The sequence below is a fragment of the Aspergillus bombycis genome (genome assembly GCF_001792695.1).
Source record: "Aspergillus bombycis strain NRRL26010 chromosome Unknown contig00058, whole genome shotgun sequence".
Classification (NCBI taxonomy): Eukaryota; Fungi; Ascomycota; class Eurotiomycetes; order Eurotiales; family Aspergillaceae; genus Aspergillus; species Aspergillus bombycis.
Window position 1 is genome coordinate 98,089 of NW_019170060.1, and position 19,476 is coordinate 117,564.

The 19,476-nt window shown below is 48.7% G+C and overlaps 4 protein-coding genes across 4 annotated transcripts; 1 reads left to right on the plus strand and 3 right to left on the minus strand.

The window, feature by feature from the left end:
* Positions 1–286: 286 nt before the first annotated feature.
* Positions 287–5,584, minus strand: ABOM_007716 (uncharacterized protein; the record flags this gene model as incomplete). Its single annotated transcript, XM_022534845.1, has 3 exons — positions 287–400; positions 448–5,165; positions 5,212–5,584. 3 exons carry the CDS (start codon positions 5,582–5,584, stop codon positions 287–289), a joined length of 5,205 nt encoding a protein of 1,734 aa, XP_022387981.1.
* A 1,009-nt stretch (positions 5,585–6,593) lies between these two features.
* On the plus strand, positions 6,594–12,982 carry ABOM_007717 (sterigmatocystin biosynthesis fatty acid synthase subunit beta; the record flags this gene model as incomplete). The annotated part of the gene is made up of 4 exons (XM_022534846.1): positions 6,594–11,781; positions 11,833–12,321; positions 12,378–12,493; positions 12,551–12,982. The coding sequence occupies 4 exons, from the start codon at positions 6,594–6,596 to the stop codon at positions 12,980–12,982; spliced, it is 6,225 nt and encodes a 2,074-aa protein (XP_022387982.1).
* Positions 12,983–13,445: 463 nt separating this feature from the next.
* ABOM_007718 (salicylate 1-monooxygenase SalA) lies at positions 13,446–14,870 on the minus strand (the record flags this gene model as incomplete). The annotated part of the gene is made up of 2 exons (XM_022534847.1): positions 13,446–14,246; positions 14,676–14,870. Coding segments are annotated over 2 exons (996 nt in total), but the record flags the coding sequence as incomplete, so codon positions are not given.
* Positions 14,871–16,606: 1,736 nt separating this feature from the next.
* Positions 16,607–19,063, minus strand: ABOM_007719 (alpha-N-acetylglucosaminidase; the record flags this gene model as incomplete). Its single annotated transcript, XM_022534848.1, has 3 exons — positions 16,607–18,507; positions 18,590–18,738; positions 18,798–19,063. 3 exons carry the CDS (start codon positions 19,061–19,063, stop codon positions 16,607–16,609), a joined length of 2,316 nt encoding a protein of 771 aa, XP_022387986.1.
* Between the last annotated feature and the right edge of the window lie 413 nt (positions 19,064–19,476).

A 19,476-nucleotide genomic window follows, 5' to 3' on the forward strand; every position in this document is an offset into this window, starting at 1 on the left:
GCGGGTGTTCGTTACGAAATGAGGACTCGATATCTTAATGTATTTATGTATATTTTTGGTGTTGTGGTTAGAGGTACATAGATCCCTTGAGTAAATAATATTCTTAATATTGGATTGTAACTTCTTAGTAAATAGACTATTATGATGAATAAATGTGATGATGCTACATCGTAAATGTCATCATAGTATATATACGTGTAGCATTAAATCATCAATGTTGCTACGAAATAAAGATCTAATTAATCCCCTTGTATGATCCACTAAAATATGTAGAATGCCTTTTTTATCAACCTTTCACGGCCACAGCGATTGCAACAGCTGCATTGGTTGAATGGCTGATGCTTATCTCAACAACATCTATACCTTTGGCCTGGGCGATATCTTTGACTTGCCCATGAAGCTAAAAAAGCGTCAGTACGTCCACATCGGAGAGACAAGAGAACTTACGGCGATTTTAGGGACGCCACAGTGGCTGAGGACCTCAATCTCGTGCATCGCAGTCCCGGGTCCTGAAGAGGAAGTCTGAAGACTTTTGAACACTGCCTCCTTGGCACTCCATCGACCCGCAAAAGAGGCCTGAGGATTGGTAGCCTTCGAGCAGTACTCACGTTCAGCCAGAGTGAAGTTGCGCTGTAAGAATGTCTCGTTCTCGATATTGATGTTGGCGATTTCTTCTACGTCAACTCCCACGCTTGGGGACGAAGTGCCTTTTGATCGCCCGACTGCTTCTACGAGCATGCTTTCAACAAGGGAAGAAAGAGTGTTTCCTTCATCCTGGTTCTCGACTGTTTGTGGGTTGCGATCTGTGACAATGTTGATCAAATTCGACGGGCTAGCCCGTGCTTCATTAGCAGGTTGCATCTGGTCGTCTTGCCGACTGCTGCTTGGGTCCAGAAAGACCTTTTCCGTTGCATCTCGGTTCTCCCATGGTGGGAGGCTCTTTATTTGCACGATACAGTTGTTAAGTATGCGAGAGACAAAAATTGGAGTTGCAGCTCGCTGCCGTTTTGTCACTCGCATACTGTATTCTTCATACATTGGCGCAGGAATGGACGCAAAAAGGTAGCTAGGTGCTACAATAAGGGCGATGGCACCTTTCTGCCCGAAACCAAAAGACGTTATCATCGCTGCTTTAATTCCGGTTGTCTGGATTGACTCCATAGGGTATACCAAATGCTCAAACGGTCGCAATTGCTTGTCGATATTGTCTGCGTTTCGGTTTCCCGGGACGATTCCCCCCTGCAAGATCTGCATGCAACCATTCAGCTGCCACGCACCTGCTGCTGCCTTCGGATGCCCGGTTAGTGACTTCTGGCATACGCAGAGCAGTGGGTTTCCCTTGCGGCGGCCTAGATGTTCCATTTGGGTGTTAACAACTTCGCCTTCATTGATGTCATTTGCCTTGGTTGATGTTCCATGCATCGAAACGACACTGATATCGTCAATTCCTAGGCCCCAAGTGGCCAAGGCGGCCCTGAGTGGAGATATTGATGAGTCTTGTAGGCGAATGTTGTGAGCCCAGCGATATTGGGCGTCGCGAACTCTCAGTCTCCTGAATTGTTCTGCTGCTTCCTCGGCGGTGCCTGAACTCTGCACTTTCCCGAGCTGTCCACTGATAAACATTTGCTCAATATCCGCCACCTCCTCGTCGAAGCCTGCGCGACGGAAATCAAAGTCCAACATTGGAGAACGTTTACCCTCATTATTCTCACGTGCAGCAGTTAAAATGCCTTTGCCAGGAGCAGGGATGGAGCGACCAACCTGGTCACTAGCCATCTGGCAATACGCGATAATTCCGTGTATCGGTAGGCCCAGCTTGAGGGCCAGTTCGGCATTCATTAGGAGCTGTACACCACAGCCGGCGGATTCAGCGAAGCCACTTCGTGAACTGGCTGTTGGACGAGATATTTCACTGGGAAGTCTTCCTCTGGCCAGCTCCTCTGCACAGTTGGCAGTGGCTTTAATATTATCAAACTCAAACGACAGCTCTTCACGATAGTCATCACAGCCACCGACTATAGCTACCTTGCACTTGCCCGAAATAATACTATCGCAACCAATATCTAAGGATTCTAAGGCGGTCGCACATGCGCCAACGGGAGTTTTAAGGGGCCCAGAAGCAGACAATAGCAACATGTTGACCCATGCACTCATTGTATTCAGGAAGTGCTCCAGTATGATATCGCCCCGTACTTGACGATCGAGAAATCGATCACGATACATATTCTGAATGGTTTTCATGGGCCCACCTCCTGTACCCAAACAATTTGCTAGTTCAGAAACATGAATGTGTTGGTATATATCGTACGGGTCGTTAATACCAGCCGACAGAAAAGCTTCTGAGACACAGCAAAGCGCATATAGTGTGGTTTTATCGACCTGTTGCACGATCTCTTCAGGAATGCCATAACGTAAAGCGTCCCAGCCAGTAGGGACTACCCCTGCTACGGACTGATGGAAGGGGACTGTTTTGGCAATCATTAGAACCGCACCCTTCTTGAGAAACACACGATAGTTGCCGGACCCTGCAATAGGCTGCAACGTGATATTACTGCCGTGCCGTAATTTGAAGGCTTCTGCCGCAGTTTTCGAACACTCAAAAGGGGGAAGGTCCTCTTCAACAGCAACCTCCTGCAGGAATTCTTTCTGAGAGGGAATGTATGTGTCAATGCCGTCCGGGTCAATAAGACGTAGACCTGAGTTTGAAATTATATGCTCATGGTATCTGTGGGGAATATCATCATCATGTATTGGCTCTTGTGTCTCTGCATCGACCCAGCCAACGTACGATCGGCCTTTCCAGTCGCCATCAACGTGATTTATTAATCCCATTATCCACGCCATTTCTATGTAGCCTTCCAAGCTAAACCGGCCTTGGTGCTCCATCTCCCACCGAGTACGCGAATTTCCCCAGGGCCCAAGCTCTGAAAAGCCTACCACGACAACTGTACGCGAGAGATCTATCATCCCTTTAAGATTGGACAACCTCACTGCCAAGTCATCATAGGGCTTTAGGGAAGGAAATGGAAGTTTGATACAGGCGCGCCGCCTGCTGATATTAAACCCAGCGTTCTCTGGTTGTTGCCTTTGTGGTCCGAAGAGTACTAAATCATGATGGGCGTCTTCTTCATGCAGGGCCTTCCGTATCTGCGACTCCTCTGCAAGACGCTTACGACTCGCTGAAATATGGTCTTTGATATCCCATATTAAGCCCAACCCTCCGGTGAGATCTGCATAGACTGGAGCTTGCTCAGAAAGTGTAGTAATCTCAGGTGTCATCAAAGCGAGGATGTTAAATGCCATTTCAGCTTGTGTGAACGTAACAACACCCATCTTTTCCACTTCTTCTGCTATAAAGTTGGACGAGTGCATAAGGCCGGTGCCTCTTGTCCAGCCTATAACTGCTGCACAAATGGTGATGCAACCTGACCAAGCTTCAGAGTGGAAACGATTCAGGAGCGTCTTCAAACCAGCTTTTGACTCCGCATACAGGCCGTCACCTCCGAATGAGCCCTCGTTACATGACATAGGCAATACAATCGTTGTTGGCCGACAGCTAATGCGTCGTTTCTCCTTTTGTTGTCGAATAAACCCGATGATCCGTAGTAGATTGACCAGCATAGTTCTGAGCGCAAGTTCCTGATGACTTCCCAATTTATCCAACTCACCCGCTTGGGGAACAGCAGCAAATGGTATGACATAGTCTAGGTCGCCGCCTATAGGGGAATTCTCACCATATATATGCTCAATCAGGTATTCACAATCCCGTTTGCTGGCCTGGTTCATTGGAAGGAGCGTCAAGGACGCTCCTCTAGCGCCATACCGACGGTACATATTTTGATAAAAGCTCGCGCTTTCCGAGATTGTCCGACTTGTGGCGACGACCACCCGAGCACCACCGCATAAAAGACCCTGGACGACCTGTGCTCCAATTGAGTTAGGGCCAGCACCTGTTACTAAAACAGTCTTGTTGGCATAGCTTAAGCCAGTACTGGTTCCGGCGCCTAGAACTGCATGAAATATCCTGGTAGCAACCGCGTCATACTTCCACCCACTTTCATGTCTTCGAGACTTAAGATGAACAAAAGGTATCCTTTTCTTGAGGTCATCGGCACATAGCCGTCCTTGGCGTACAAAGTCCGGGTAGGAAGAAAATTCCCGGGCTGTCTCCATATATTCCACCTGGCCTGAGCTGCTGACTGTGGTTTTCGGGCCCAGGACCGGCGAGGAGTAGATATAGATGGGATCACTCGCCAGAGCCAGGTTTCCTAGACGAAGAATCTCCTTTAACACAAGCGAACTATCCGAACATGAGAATGTCATCTGGTTCTGACATAGAATAGGGTGGGGCGGTTTGATCATTGCTTCGATAATGTTGCTACAGGTTGCATCCCACCGGTTCAACATTCTGTGTAGGTGGTTACCTTTCGTTGGAAGTGCCACCACTACCGGGTCTGAAGCAATTTTGTGTAACCATTGTATAATCCCTTCTCTGGCCCAGTTCCACCAAGAGTCGTAGTTTCGAGACTGGTTGGTATCGAAAATTGACTCTATACCGTGAGAAAACTGGTCATCGAATTCTGCGTTCCATCTATCTAACGTTTCTTGATGTTTCACATCTAGCGGCGACTTTCCTGAAGCTCCGAGGTCTATCTGCAGATACTTCGCAAGTATATCAAAATGCTTACGGTAATAGCTGCGTTGCTCTTCATGAAGGATCTCCTGATTAGAGAAACCCCCAACAGACGGCATGACTTCGCTCTGGTCACTATAGAGGCCATCGGCAGGGACCAGAGAAATCCCTTGAAACAACGCGTACCGACTGACTAACTCATCAAGATACGCTCGGGCAGCATCTGCATTTGCTAAACGGGCGGTAGGCTCAATGGTAGTCGCAAGGCAGATGGGAACGAGAGAGTGAGCCTTGGAAAAGCCCCAGCGAGAGCATATGTAATCCTGCATGGAGCTTTGGTTAAACCTAGCAGGCATCTTTCTTGATATTAACCTAGCAATTAGAGTGGTCATCTGCTTGGCTGGCTTTCCAACAAAAGCACCTTGCAATGCTTCTCCCAATGCGGCCAGAGTCATATCTTCAGCTCCCTCGGGCACCTTGCCAAATTCAGCGACAAGGTCTCCTACCAGCTCATTTTGTAGTGTGGATTTGCCTAGTTAATTAGCTACAACTCATTAGTTAAACGGATATAGCCATACCACCGGATAATTCGCGGATAGTCTTTCCCACGGCAACTTTATCAAACGGTCGTCGTAGCTTTTGAGCTGTCATAGCGAGAGCAATATGGCTACCTGATAGAGCCACATCAAGACTGGGTGAAGCCTTCAAGAAAGGCGCTTTAGGCGGAACACATTGCTGGGGTTCCGGCGGAGAGCCAGGGGGCGAAGGCAACAAAGATACATTGTGAGAAGTCAATAGTCCTGCTCTGTCTTTCTTGTCCAACCATGGATTAGAGTTTGAGTAAGTGTAAAATATTGCATCTTTGTCGTCTTGATAGGAGAGGAACTGCAGGTGCGACCATTGTGACTTTGCATAAGACTTATAGTATCTAGTGGCGGACCTTTTTGCCATAGTGGCAAGTGTAGTACGTGGGCCGATTTCAACGAAGCGGCATATTGGAGGGCAGCTAGTAATCAATTCATGTTGAGTTTCGATCCTAGAAAGATCAGCATGCGATGGCGCTAAATGCTGACTAGACTTACCATCGTACAGGAGATGCTAGTTGATATCTGCCGACTTAGTATAAACAGGACATTAGGTCAGTTAAAGAACTCACGAGAGCAGCTCAATAAGCAATTTAAATGCTAATTGATTTCTATTCTCCTTCTGATAGTGCCCAGCTGAGATCGGATCCATAATAATATTCGAGTAGTTGATCGTAGTGAACGAGTCGTCCCACAGGGCTAGTCTCAAAGCCAGCAATCTCTAGTTTCACACGATGAACACGGATCTCCCATGTAGGATATGACAGAGTATAAATCATTTCCCTCGCCAGCGGCCCTCAAACTCAACAACGAGCACCGCTTTAGGATAGGCTTCAATGGATCTAGTGAATTTTTTAATCTTGACTTTTGGGCCTGACTCGTAGATATACCTACTCTAATGCGATTGAATCATAGGTAAAGTATGAATAATCTTAAGGGTAGGGGCAACAGTGCGAAGTAGGTGATACAAAGAAAAACTCCGTCTGTGAAACTCCGGCGGCGAGTGCGAGAGCAAGCTATATCAACTGTATCTTCTCTAATACGGCCGAACTCCTTTCACAGATAGGGCAATTTCCGCACCCTCATGGACTGATTTCAAACTGCAACTTATCCGTCTATTCAACACACCGGTGAACATGTAGGTATAAACTCACGGAAGTCAGGTCCATTGACAATTGGTAAGGGGCTAATCCATTCCAGTATCGCATATATAATTGCCTTAGCCTCATCTTTCCATGTCGTGCACGGCCCTTTTTCCTGTGCTGCTCCGGTAGGGCAAGGGTGGTATACATGTGGCAGTAGGTGATAATATATTGCTCGAACATTTACGCCCCCGAATCGTGTGCTGAAAGAAGATGGATACGAGGGTAGAGATAATGGAGGAGATGCCTGCTCCCCTGTCACCTGACTCCGCAGCAACTGACGCCATGGAGCCTCCGTTGATGCGCTACACTGTCCCATCGTCCTCCAATGTCAGATTCAACGTGGAATTTCAGCATAGGGGTATAATCCTTTCCCTCGCCGTTCCAAGTGCTTACTTTACTCTCCATGCTCTACAGAGAGATGCATTTCTTCGCTCAATATCATTGTCTGGCACCGACGACATCAAGAACCCTGTCGAATTGGCGCTAACCTATATCGAGTTCCTCCTCTTTCAGAAAGACATAACGGGGGCGGCTCTGGCGGTGCTCTTGGAAGCATTCGACAACGAGTTTCTTAGAAGAACAGACATCCATTCTCTCATCGCGGAGCTAACGTCGAGATCCGAGCAACGACAGCGGTGGTTACGCATATACTATCATGCTGTCAATCTTGAACGGGAAAACGCGATTGAAGATGATGGTAAGGGTGTGGACTACAGCCGAAGTAGCTTTTTCCACAATGTTGAGACCAATCAGTTTCAAGTAATGGCACTGTTTGGAGGCCAGGGGGATGCGAGTCCCACGTGTGTGAAGGAGCTTTCCGAACTGTACAACACATACCAGTCGATACTCCAGGGCTTTTTACGAAGAATGGGGTCTAGTCTTGCCGAGCTGTCCCGCCTGCCAAGGTGTCGCGCATATTACCAGCGGCGACGATACTTGGACATCGAGGCGTGGATGACCGACGCCGCTGTGGTACCTGATAGTGCCTTTGTGGCCAGTGCTCCTGTTAGTGTACCCATGATCGGATTATTGAGTCTCGCTCGATACATCGTTACTTGCCAGATATTAGGGATATCACCTGGGAAGATGCGGACACTGCTTTCTGCTACCACGGGGCATTCTCAGGGTCTTTTGGTATCAATTGTCGTTGCTATGTCAGACACATGGGAGTCATTTTACGACAATAGCAGCTTATTAGTGGATGTCCTGTTCTGGTTAGGATGGGAGTGTCATAATTGTGCGCCTCAGAATACAATCCCCGCAAGGTCCACGGGAAGCGAAGACAATGATGTGGGCCCCGACATACCTTCATACATGCTTAGTGTTCGAGGGGCAACACGATGTCAAGTTGAGGATATACTGACCCATATGAACCGTCGCTTGAGCCGAGAATCGCAGCTGTATTTGGCGTTGGCAAATGCTCAAGATCAATTCGTTGTTGCTGGTCCATATTCGTCCTTATTGCATCTTGACAACTACCTTCAAGAGGTCAGTACCTCTGCCATAGATCAATGCCACACCCCATCCAGCAGCAGAGGGCCATTTATCCAGCATAATTTCCTGCCAATCAGCACACCTTTCCATACGCCATATCTTCGTCCGGCTGTAGAATCCTTGAGAAAACGATTTTCAGATAGACGGATCCTCCCCCAACAACTAGCCATCCCAGTATTCGACACCAGGACTGGTCATGATCTCCGTGCTTCGGATGGGAACGTCCTGCATTTGGCTTTTGATGCTATTGCCCATGACATCTGCGATTGGCCCGCTGCAATGGCCTGTTCACCCAACATGAGTGCTCGCCGTCCTCTTGTGTCACATATTATTGTTTTTGACCGGGGTGGTCTTGGTTCATTGGTGAAGAAGATTAAAGAGGGTCAGGGGATTCGCGTAATTCAAGGCTCTGATCTCGATTCCCGGGACCCCGAACTGGGAACCATGAAGGATCTATTTTCTCCCTTGTTACTTGATTCCGCGACTAGGCTCCAAACCTGGGGCCAACTCTTCCAACCACGACTGGCCCCGGGAACAAAGATTAAGATTGAAACACGTCTCACACGGCTTTTAGGCACCCCTCCAATCATGGTTGCAGGTATGACACCCACTACGATGCATTGGGACTTTGTTGCAGCCATCATGAATGCAGGATATCACGTTGAGCTGGCTGGCGGAGGGTACCATAGTGCCGACAGTATGGCTTCAGCCATCGATCAGCTAGTCAAGAATATTTCTGCCGGACAAGGCATCACCTGTAACCTGATTTACGCCAACCCTCGTGCTATCAGATGGCAGATCCCACTTTTACGTCGTTTATCGCATGCTGGTGTCGCAATCGACGGCTTGACTTTTGGAGCCGGTGTCCCTTCGCTAGAAGTCATCACAGAGTACATACAGATGCTAAATTTACGACATATCGGTTTTAAGCCTGGGTCAATGGCGGCCATCCAAGATGTGGTTAGTATCGCCAGTGCTCACCCCGACTTTCCTTTCATCCTTCAATGGACTGGTGGTCGTGGAGGAGGGCATCACTCTCGCGAAGACTTTCATGCTGCCATACTGAATATGTACGGACTAATACGGCGACAACCGAACATTTATTTGGTGGCTGGCAGCGGGTTCGGTAGCAGCGGTAGCATCTACCCATACCTTACAGGCTTATGGTCAGTCCCGATGGGATATGCGTCCATGCCTTTTGACGGAGTTCTTCTGGGTAGTTGCATGATGGTTGCGAACGAGGCTCATACAAGTAAAGCTGTCAAGGATGTTATCACGTCGACACCCGGATTGGACGACAATGACTGGGAAAAGACATATGATGGGACTGCCGGGGGAATAGTTACAGTGCAGTCGGAAATGGGAGAGCCAATACATAAGATAGCAACCAGGGGTGTGCGTCTGTGGGCTGAAATGGACAAGACTGTTTTCAGTCTCCCCCGACAAGATCGTTTCCCATATTTGACCAAACACCGTGTTAGGGTAATCAGTCGCTTGAATGCCGACTTCGCAAAGCCATGGTTTGGTCGCAACTCACAAGGGGCTGTCCTTGACCTGAGCGAAATGACCTACGCCGAGGTAATAGATCGGCTCGTGGAACTAATGTATATTCGTCACCAAAAGCGCTGGATCGACTCGTCTTACGTGGATTTCACGTTCGTATTTGCCGCCCGTACCTTGGAACGCTTGCCAACTGAGTTGAACAATTTAGAGTATCTTTCTCGAGAATTACTTCAGCTTGATCCAGCCCGCTTCGTTCGTGCGTTTAACACTACGTGTCCCGCTGCAGTTGCAGAAATCTTGAATCCGGAAGATGTCTCATTCTTCCTGAAGCAAACCAAAAAGGATAATCAGAAGCCTGTCAACTTCATACCCGCCCTAAACGACGATTTTGAGTATTATTTTAAGAAGGACTCGCTATGGCAATCGGAGGATATTGACGCTGTGATTGGCCGTGATCCAGGACGAGTGTGCATTCTTCAGGGCCCTGTGGCAGCGAAGTTTTCATGTGATAGAGGAGAATCGGCAAAGGAGATTTTGAATACTCTGCTATTTTCTCTCAGCGACCGCTTTCAGCGAGATATGTGTACAGAGGAACTGACTATCGGAATTGATAGTGGCTTGGTTACACCAGATTCCTGGTCCACAGTCTCTCCCGGTACTAAAGATTTCTTTATGGAGGAAATCTCTACTTCATCCTCTACAACGCTCTCGGACTCCAGTGATGATCCATGCGTGTGTTCATTAACACTTCCCTACAGCTTTGACCGAAACGTTCCCGCTTGGGTACGGGCAGTCCTGGAAGATAGGTTTGTCTTGCAGGGCCGACTACGGCAAAAGAATCCTTTCCGCGAGTATGTCGAGAAGTATCCCAAATCCGCTATCCAATACAATCCCAGCCGATTGGAGATATCTATAGTGGTTCAAGACAGTCTGGACGTCAAATCTTCGATGACGATCACATGTCAGAATGGGGCGAAGATTATTGTCGAACTTCATCCTCCATATAAAGCAGAGAGTTTGCAACTACTCTACGAATTTGATCCTAGCAGGGTTCCCTTCAGACTGAGCGAGATCATGGAAGGCCGGAACGAGCGCATCAAGTCATTCTATAGTGAGATCTGGCTTGGGGAGGGTACAACCAGCAATATCGATCTGCACAGCCCTTTCGACGGGCGTGCAATGAAGCTTACCCGCAAGCGGTTCGAGGGGCTGGCCTTAACAGTCGGTGCAGCGTTTCCTGACTATCGGATCGCGTTATCAGATTCAGAAACTCTGCCTATTAGCGTTGGCATTATTATCGCTTGGGACGTTATGTGCCGCCCCCTTGTTCTCATGGATATTGAAGGTGATTTGCTTCGGCTAGTTCATCGATCTAACACGACCGCATACACTCCTGGCGCCGCACCCCTGAGGTTGGGTGAAACAGTCACCTCCCAATCTCGGGTTCAGGCTGTCTATATAGAAGATCCAGGCAAAGTTGTGGTTATAGAAGCGCGGATTATTCGCTCTGGGGAGCATGTGTTGACAATAACGTCAACATTTCTTTTCCGAGGTTCTTTTCGCAATGTCAAAAACACCTTTCGCAAAACAAAGTTATGCGATTGGGCGATAAGTGTGCAATCGAGTTCAGAGGAGACGGTGCTAAAGACGCGAAAGTGGTTTCATCCAATTGCCGCTCTACCTTCGCTGGTAGGCAAGACAGTGGTTTTCAATGTCGAGAATCACGTTACGTATGAGGAAAACGCGCGCACAAAACTTCAAGTCACTGGCCAAGTACATTACCGGACAGGCTACAAATTTGAACATATAGGAGATGTTAATTTCGTATGTGATGACTGTCTTGGAAACCCGGTGTCGGAATTTCTTGAACGCAAAGGGACTGCGCAAGGAGGCAGAATAGACTTTGCAAAACCGGACTGGTCTAGCCCATCGACATTCGAAATCCAAATGCCTGCCAGCAACCGGGACTATGCTCAAGTCTCACAAGATTTCAATCCTATTCATGTCTCAACCATCTTTGCTAGCTTTGCCCAACTGCCAGGCACATTGTCCCATGGTATGTGCACGTCAGCAATTGTAACTGCGGTTCTTGAGCACTTGGTCTTGAAGAGTGACCGGCCACGTCTGCGAAGTTTTTCCACTGAATTTTTGGGGATGGTGATGCCTTCAGAGAGGTTGGCAGTGCGACTGGAGCATGTGGGAATGGTTGAAGGGAGAATGCGATTTGTTGTAGATGCATGCCGAACTAGTAACGGAGAGAAGGTGATGCATGCGGAGGCCGAAGTGGAACAGCCTGCAACAGCGTACCTCTTCACCGGTCAAGGTAGTCAAAGTAGAGGTATGGGTATGGACTTATACAATAGCAGCCCAAGTGCCAAGGGGCTGTGGGACGAGATTGATGCGCATTTATACGACGCTTACGGTATGTCTTATACTTTTCTTATCCGCACGGTTCTACTTACAAAATGAATAGGCTGGTCCGTCCTGGATATCGTCAGGAACAACCCAAAGACGCTCACCATTCGCTTTGGGGGCCAACAAGGCCGTAAAATCCGCGGGAATTACCTCTCCATCACAGCGGAAAGAGTGCTTCCTAACGGTGACCGTGTGCAAGAGCCAGTGCTGGTGGGACTCACACCAAAATCAGCGTCTTACACATTCCATGATCCTAGAGGACTCTTGTATTCAACGCAATTTGCACAGCCAACGATTCTTCTGTTCGAGGCGGCAGCTTTTGCAGAAATGCGTGCTAAAGGTTATGTCTCACGCGAGGCGGTATATGCTGGCCATTCCTTGGGGGAATACGGGGCGTTGTCTGCACTGTCAAAGTTCATACCAACTCTTGCCCTCGTAGAGTTAGCTTTCTACCGGGGTTTGATGATGCAGGCGTCGGCGGCACGAGGTGGTGAAGAGAGCGCCACGTATGGTATGGTGGCTGCGAATCCAGAACGTGTGGGTAAATGTAGGTACTCTGTGCATAAAGTTTTATCTGATTACAGGGAGAGCTGACCAACCCAGTTTTTGATCAAGCTTCATTGAGCACTGTGGTTCGCACGATTGCTGCTGAGAGCCGCGGATTATTGGAGATCGTGAATTTGAACGTGGATGGGGAGCAGTATGTCTGTTCGGGCACGGTAAATTTCCAACAATTCCCCTGGAGATTCGCTCGACGCTAACATGGTGATCCCCAGTTGACCAATCTTTACGTCCTGGGAAAACTGATGGACCATATCGCACAGTGCCCCAGTGGAGAAAAACAAGTTCAGGAGATGTTGGGCTCCACCGACGCGTCCACGACGGAGCTTCTCCGAGTAATCCGCGACCTCCTGCATCATGCCAAGACCCTTCCTCTACCAATTGAACTGCAGCGCGGCCAGGCAACTATTCCTCTGCAGGGCATCGACGTGCCCTTCCATTCCAGTCATCTGCGCTCAACAGTGGACATGTTCCGACAATGTTTACTCCGGCCAGGACTTCTAGTGGGTAATATAGACGCTGAAGAGCTAGAGGGGAAGTATATTCCTAACCTGATGGCGCAACCGTTTTCGATAGACGAGAGATATATCAGACAAGCGTTTGACCTCACGCAGAGTCCGGTTCTAGGAGAAATCCTAGGCATTTAACTTACTTTGCATACTGTCTCGTCATCACAGTAAGACCTGGGGCATCTTGTGTCCTTTTACTTTCCGTTTTCATGGAATTCTTTTCTTGGCATATCTCCGCGCCGTACCGTGTGTTATTCTTTTTATCCAGCATTACACCTACACCTCTATAAAGCCAAGGTTACGCATTGTTGTTGCATAGATAGCTCTAGAAACCCTAGAAGAAAAATCAGGTGATTATTTTCTTTTTTTTTTCATTGTGGTTGCGAAACCCTCATGGGAACGTTATTATGATAGTAGCATGGAGGATATATATAACCGAATACGGAAAATATCCACAAAACGGAGCAATTATGCGACCATTTAGTAGAAAATTAGCGACGCGAAGAGAAACGAGAGTTTCCATTTCATTTCCTCAATCCTTGGAGTTGCCTCACGCCCCAAAATGTCTTCTATATTCTACTTTTAATTGTCTTAACATACCATCGATATCAAAATGCCAGATCTTATGAGATCGCCGTTTGATCTCAGCATACCCCTTATCCATATCGGAGCCGCACCGCAGATCATTCCACTCATAGATCTCACAAGCCTCACGACTACTTCGCACCAACCATTGAGATCGGTCACGACGCACCGTACTGAACGCCGCAAACGCGGCCTGAAGAGCCGCAGCCTTCCGTCCGCCTGGAGTCTTAATACGTGACTGCACCATGTCTAATAGCACAGTCAATGCCAATGCATCCTCAATACCGATCCCAGCACCGGCACCATGATGCGGCGACGACGCATGAGCCGCATCACCAGCGATACACACGCGTCCGCGCGAGTAAGTCGGCGCAGGATAGTCCAGTGAGTCGAAAACACCCCATTTCTCCAACTCAACGGGCAGTAAATCGATGATGCCTCTCACTGTCGGTCCCCAGACCGCAAAGGCGCCAGCGACTTCATCTTTCGTCGCCAGCTGCGACATGCTGCGGTCAAGAGGCCAGTCGTTGGGGTCCGTGACGAAGGCCACCACGTTCATTAGCGTCTGCTTGGCCACAGGGAAATGAAGGACATGCGCATTAGGACCACCATACATATGCTGATTGTGCGCGCGGTAGTGGCCCAGTCGAGCGGTCGCCTCTTCCATGGGGACTAGCCCTCGATAGGCCACCTTGTGTGTATAATGCGGATAGGAGGCGGGATCCCCTTCGCCGAGGATGAGCTCGCGCACACGGGACTTGATCCCATCGCATCCGATAACTGGACCTATATCAACACCAAGCTTCAAGGTCTGGATCTAATGGAAACTCACCGGCATCCGCCCTCCCAACACTCCCATCGCAAAACTTCAACAAAACCTGGCCCACCCCATAATCCTCCACCCAATCCAACCTCTTCCCTAACTCTACCAACCTCCCGGGAATAAGCTTCATAATCTCCTCCAGAAAATGCGCCCGATGACACCCCTCAAACCCTTTCGGCCCTGTCGCCAACTCATAAAGCTTCTTCCAGCTCATATCATCCAGACCATCCGGGTCATGAGTATACCCATCCACAAACTGCATATTATTATTTGGATTGCTTGGGTCCCCATTGGTCGTAGCCACGGCGGCCACGCAGTCGACAATACGTTGGTCGATCATTGACATGCACCGTCGGGCGTGGCCGTAAAGGCGATTCCTGCGCCGGTCTCGCGGGGACTCTGGGCTTGCTCGTAGACTGTTACCTTGATATTTTTGGCCAGGAGGCCTAGTGCAAGGATTGCACCGATAATGCCACAGCCTATGATGGCTATTTCGAGGGGCTCGTCTTCGATGTCGAGGGGTGGGATTTCGGGGTCCCGGCTGGTCGATGGGGATGGATTTCCTTGGAACGGAAGGAACCATGCTAGGCGGAGGCGCGATAGGATGCCGGTGAGCATATTGCTTAATGGATTGTTCTTCTGGTTTAAGGGCTGTAGTCTTTACGAAGAGAAGAGGTATTCAGCATGCTATGTTGGTATGGATTGGGCTCTACATTCTGGACGGGTTAACTGAAGCAACTGGACATTTCATGTCCCGAATAGCATACGGAGTCTGGGCGCCAGGCTTCTACGCTACGGGACTTGGTGATTGAGGGCATCGTTCCATTGTCTCGGCGTAAATCTACGGAGTATTGAACCAATTCACGGTGCAATAGGTCGGACGCTTAAGCGGTGGACTACAGGTTAACGAGAGAGTCCGATATAACCGCCTCTCTTATTCATGTTTGATCTGAAATTGGCATTATGATCAACTCCGTCGTCGTTTATTCTATACCTCGTGACTAACAATCGAGCGTCGGCCATACAGCCATACATTGTGTACCCACATTGAAAACTGGGCGGTATATCATCTGGTCATTGGCAACCACGGTTCGGTCTCGCGCGAAGTTTCACCTCATTTGAAGAACGTTACAATCTGTCCAACCTCAGCCAAAGCCCAGAGCAGAACGACCTGCTCAGCCACTCACAGCATCCACCAGGAGCAGCATACCTCACCAAACAACTTGCCATTTGTCCCGCACTGACCATCCATAACCTCACCTCGCCACCTAAGTATAAACCACGCAGACATCCGAAGTGACGGGTCCTCGGTTGCCGGCATCTTCGCCCCGCTTCAATTCGAGCAGCGAAAAGTAAATCACTCATATAGCAATATACCGCTATCTGATCTATAACCTAAACCAAAACGCCCCATGCACACGTGCAACCAGGGGTATGCGACAGCCAATAGGACATAACCGGGCAATCGGGCTGGTTTAACCTTCCGGGCCTGCCCTCCCGTCCGTCCGCGTAGATCACCCGATAATCTCCGCCAGGACCATACATAGGCGACGGGAACCAGCATAGAAGGTGAGCGTCGAAAATCTTTTCTCCGAATTGGTGGGTAGTGGAGTGCGACTTGTGAAACGGCGTACGGCAATAACGGAAGTACCTCTGCATGAATATGCAGTCCAAACTATGGTTACACATAGTAGGACGACAGTGACTCCAGTTATTTTTGGCTTTTCGGGGCCAGTAGGACCATGACGGCCAAGATGACCCCTCCATGAGACTTTCGTGGTGTTACTTTATAGCCCCCAGACAATTATGTTACAAGTGATCTAAAGGGGCAGAGAAGAAAAGCCTACCTAGTGCTCGATTGGACATACTGTAGAACATAGTTGCTCCAGGAACTTCATGCCACTGTGTAGGAAGATCTAGCCTCTCAGAAAGGAGCAAAACTATTTCCAGGGGTAGAATAACTCCTCTAGTCATCACGAAGTGAGTAGAAGCTTGCCTGGAATGACGGTGGAAGGCGATTTGCGATACTTTCCCAAAGTAGCCGTTGACTCCTAGGTGAAACTTACGAGATCAGTGTCTCATATCAGTGGAGATGCTGATAGTGACTACTCAATCTTACGATAATGTAGTATTTCAATGTGACACAAGACTGCGGTGTATGATCTGATATATCGCATTATATTATGGTACATCCTGTCATTCCGGTGGTAACTACTTGTAATCCTTCGTCTACAGATGCGCATGTATCATAATCAATGATAGAGGCATCCGAGTTGCTCGATGATCGGAAAGCGCGTAAGCAGACATCTAGTAGACGACATGTAGGACGACCACACCCGATGATAAAGTGCTTGCTAAGTTTGATCGCTAACATGATCTCCAAAGATTGACGGCCAACTTTGTGACACATCCCTAAGGACTATTCCAAGTCCCCTACATGAGGAATTTGCCGAAGATATACGTGGCTGCGCGCTCTGGCCTTGCCATGACAGCTCAAACCTTCTTAATCTTTCCCGGAGTTCGGTGCTGTTATAGCTCGTCTGGTCCCTCTCAGCAAGATAGTCCACGAAGATAGACCATCGAGGCTTATAGTAAGAGGAGATAAGACCTGACCAGGCCTTAGACGCATAATCGCTGATCTCCCCGGTAGGACCCCATAGAGTAATCTGATTCCGGGCATTATACTCGAAGAAGTCCTTTTCTGTCGTGGTGTGTCCCCAGTGTCTGGCGCTCGAGATCCACTTTGCAAGGGAGAAGCTCTCATTACAGGACAAGACTTTCTCAATCGCCGATAGAAGCTCAATAAGCGTTTGACCTCGCGAGGTGATGTCCCCAGCCCTGTTATCTGTTCCCGACTTCCATGAACTTATAACATCTGAATAGAGCTTGACGAAAGCGTTTCCCATTAGCTGGCGCGTGATGTCGACCATATCATATTCATATGCAGGGTTTAGCCAGAGTGATGGTTCTTTCTTCGTGGCATTCATAAATAAAGACCACACTTCATTTAAGACAGTTGGATCATAATTAATAGATGTAGGAGTAGGGTAATGACCAACACGGTGAGCCAAGCCGTCGACATCCGGCGAAAGCTCAAAAATGGACTTCGTTACCGAATATGTCGTGAGATTAGTGTTATTGTAGACTGTCTTCCGCATCAGGTCCCACGCTGTATACAATTCCTTTGGTACTGAGAAGTTTCCGGCATATCGACTGCTGACCCAGTTTCGAAAATATGCTCGCGTATCAATCGGTTTCGCGGACCAAGCCTGGTCTAACAGTAGATCATACACAACTTCATTCCCTTCCTGGCCTTCCATGGTGAGCCCAAATCCCACGAGCGAGTGGGACTGATTTAACGCTTGGATAGGATCCGCCGTGATGTTCATAATTTGCCCGTACAAGCCCATATTTCCACCAAAGTCGTGTAACTGGCACCAGATCCATGGCTTTCCGAAATATGACTTTGTCCGTTGCCACTGCGGCTTCGACTCTGAGTATAGGTCTAGAAGGAGCATATCATCATTCCTCTCCACCCCGCTCAGGTAGGCTGAGATTCGACTGGTATCCCAAAAGTCCTTCTTATCATAGAACAACCACCCCTGCATCATCCATACAGCAGCCGGATTGGCTGCTTTCAAACTCCGCCAGGTATGCAGCGACAAGTTCCGAAGGTACCCTAGCTCCCCAGAAGCCGGATTAATCTCATTAAACTGATCCAGCGCATAAACATGCGTGACATTTCCAAACGCACGCATTTGTGTCGAGATTACACTCTTCTGCAACTCGGCAAAGGTCTCATCAAGCGGACTCAAGAAGGACACTTCCGTAAACTTCGTCGGGAAGCCCGACCACTGCGACCCATTCACCACGGTCGCATGCGGTCGAACACGTTTTATAGCGGGCGGTACAAAGCCAGGAAAAGCGGGGAGTACGGGCGTCATGCCTAGTTCCACGATTCGGTTGACTATTTTCTTCTGTAGATCGAACTGCGCCTCGAGCCATGCTATGCTGACGTCGTGGCCGCCCCAGGAGCCTTGGATGTTTCCGAGTCGGTTCCATGCTTGGAAGGCTGGGCCGCTGAAGAATGGTAGTATCTCCTCGTCAGTCATTCCGAGCTCTCGGAGCGAGTCGAGAAGAACCTTCTCGTATCCGACCCAGGCGAGGATTAGATTTACGCCTCTCAGGGCGGCCCAGTCGAGTTCTAGTTCCCAGTCTTCCCACGTCCAGAAGGCAGTTGTGTATGAGAATGTCACTGCACCGTGCATATGTGAGTAATAAGCCGTGATATTAAGTACAATTAAATCGGAAAGGGCCCTGGTCAAAGAGATCTTTACCTGGATTGAGATGGTACCGCCATGTGACAATACTTTCGCCCGTCAGCGGCACGTCGAGTTTGGGAAGAGATGTCGGCACAGCATGTAGTCGACTACCAACAAACCAATAGATATCCACATGCGCAATCTCACTAAGGTATCGATGGAGACTGTGGGGTTCGTTAGGAGGACGCTTCATGGTAAAATTGGGGGATTCAGTTGGAGATACCCTGCGGCAAGCGCGCTTCGAGAATTCCCTTCCACATGAATTGAGCCATTAGCCCGTGTCGACACAGTGTACACGTCTTGATGGTGGCTTTCCGTGGTAAAGTTCAATGAGGAACCATCCAAGGAGAATAAGAACTTATCGACATGGTCTGGTAGTCTCCTTCGGACCAGATTGATGATTCCCTCCGTCGGATGCCGTCCACCCACGGCGGCAGTGGCAAGGAGGAACGTACTCAGAAGGCTCAATAATAGCGTTGGGTTCAACATCTCGCTCTCGCTTGTCTCTGTTCTTCTTTTTTGCCTTGCTAGTCAATTGCACATTTGACGATACTTAACTCGCATGATACGCAATGGGATGTTGCAAAGCTCCAGCTCTGACGGTAGTTGAATGCGTCGGTCCTTGGATGTGTCGTGAGCCTGCAAGACGATAAACTATCGTAAGCCCAGTAAAGACAGTCTTTTACAATGGAATAGCCTGAGAGGGAAGTAATCATCTATATAACGAATGTATTAAAGGGGGCCAGTAGAGGATCTCCACGGAACATCGAATGCAATTAGGGTTCATGGATTGACGTAAGGAATGCCAAGAATACAAACAAACTGCATGGAATGACGTCTTGTATCCAAGAAGAGGCGCAAAGTGTGATAAATAGCCCAGTCAAACTCGATAGATAAATAGA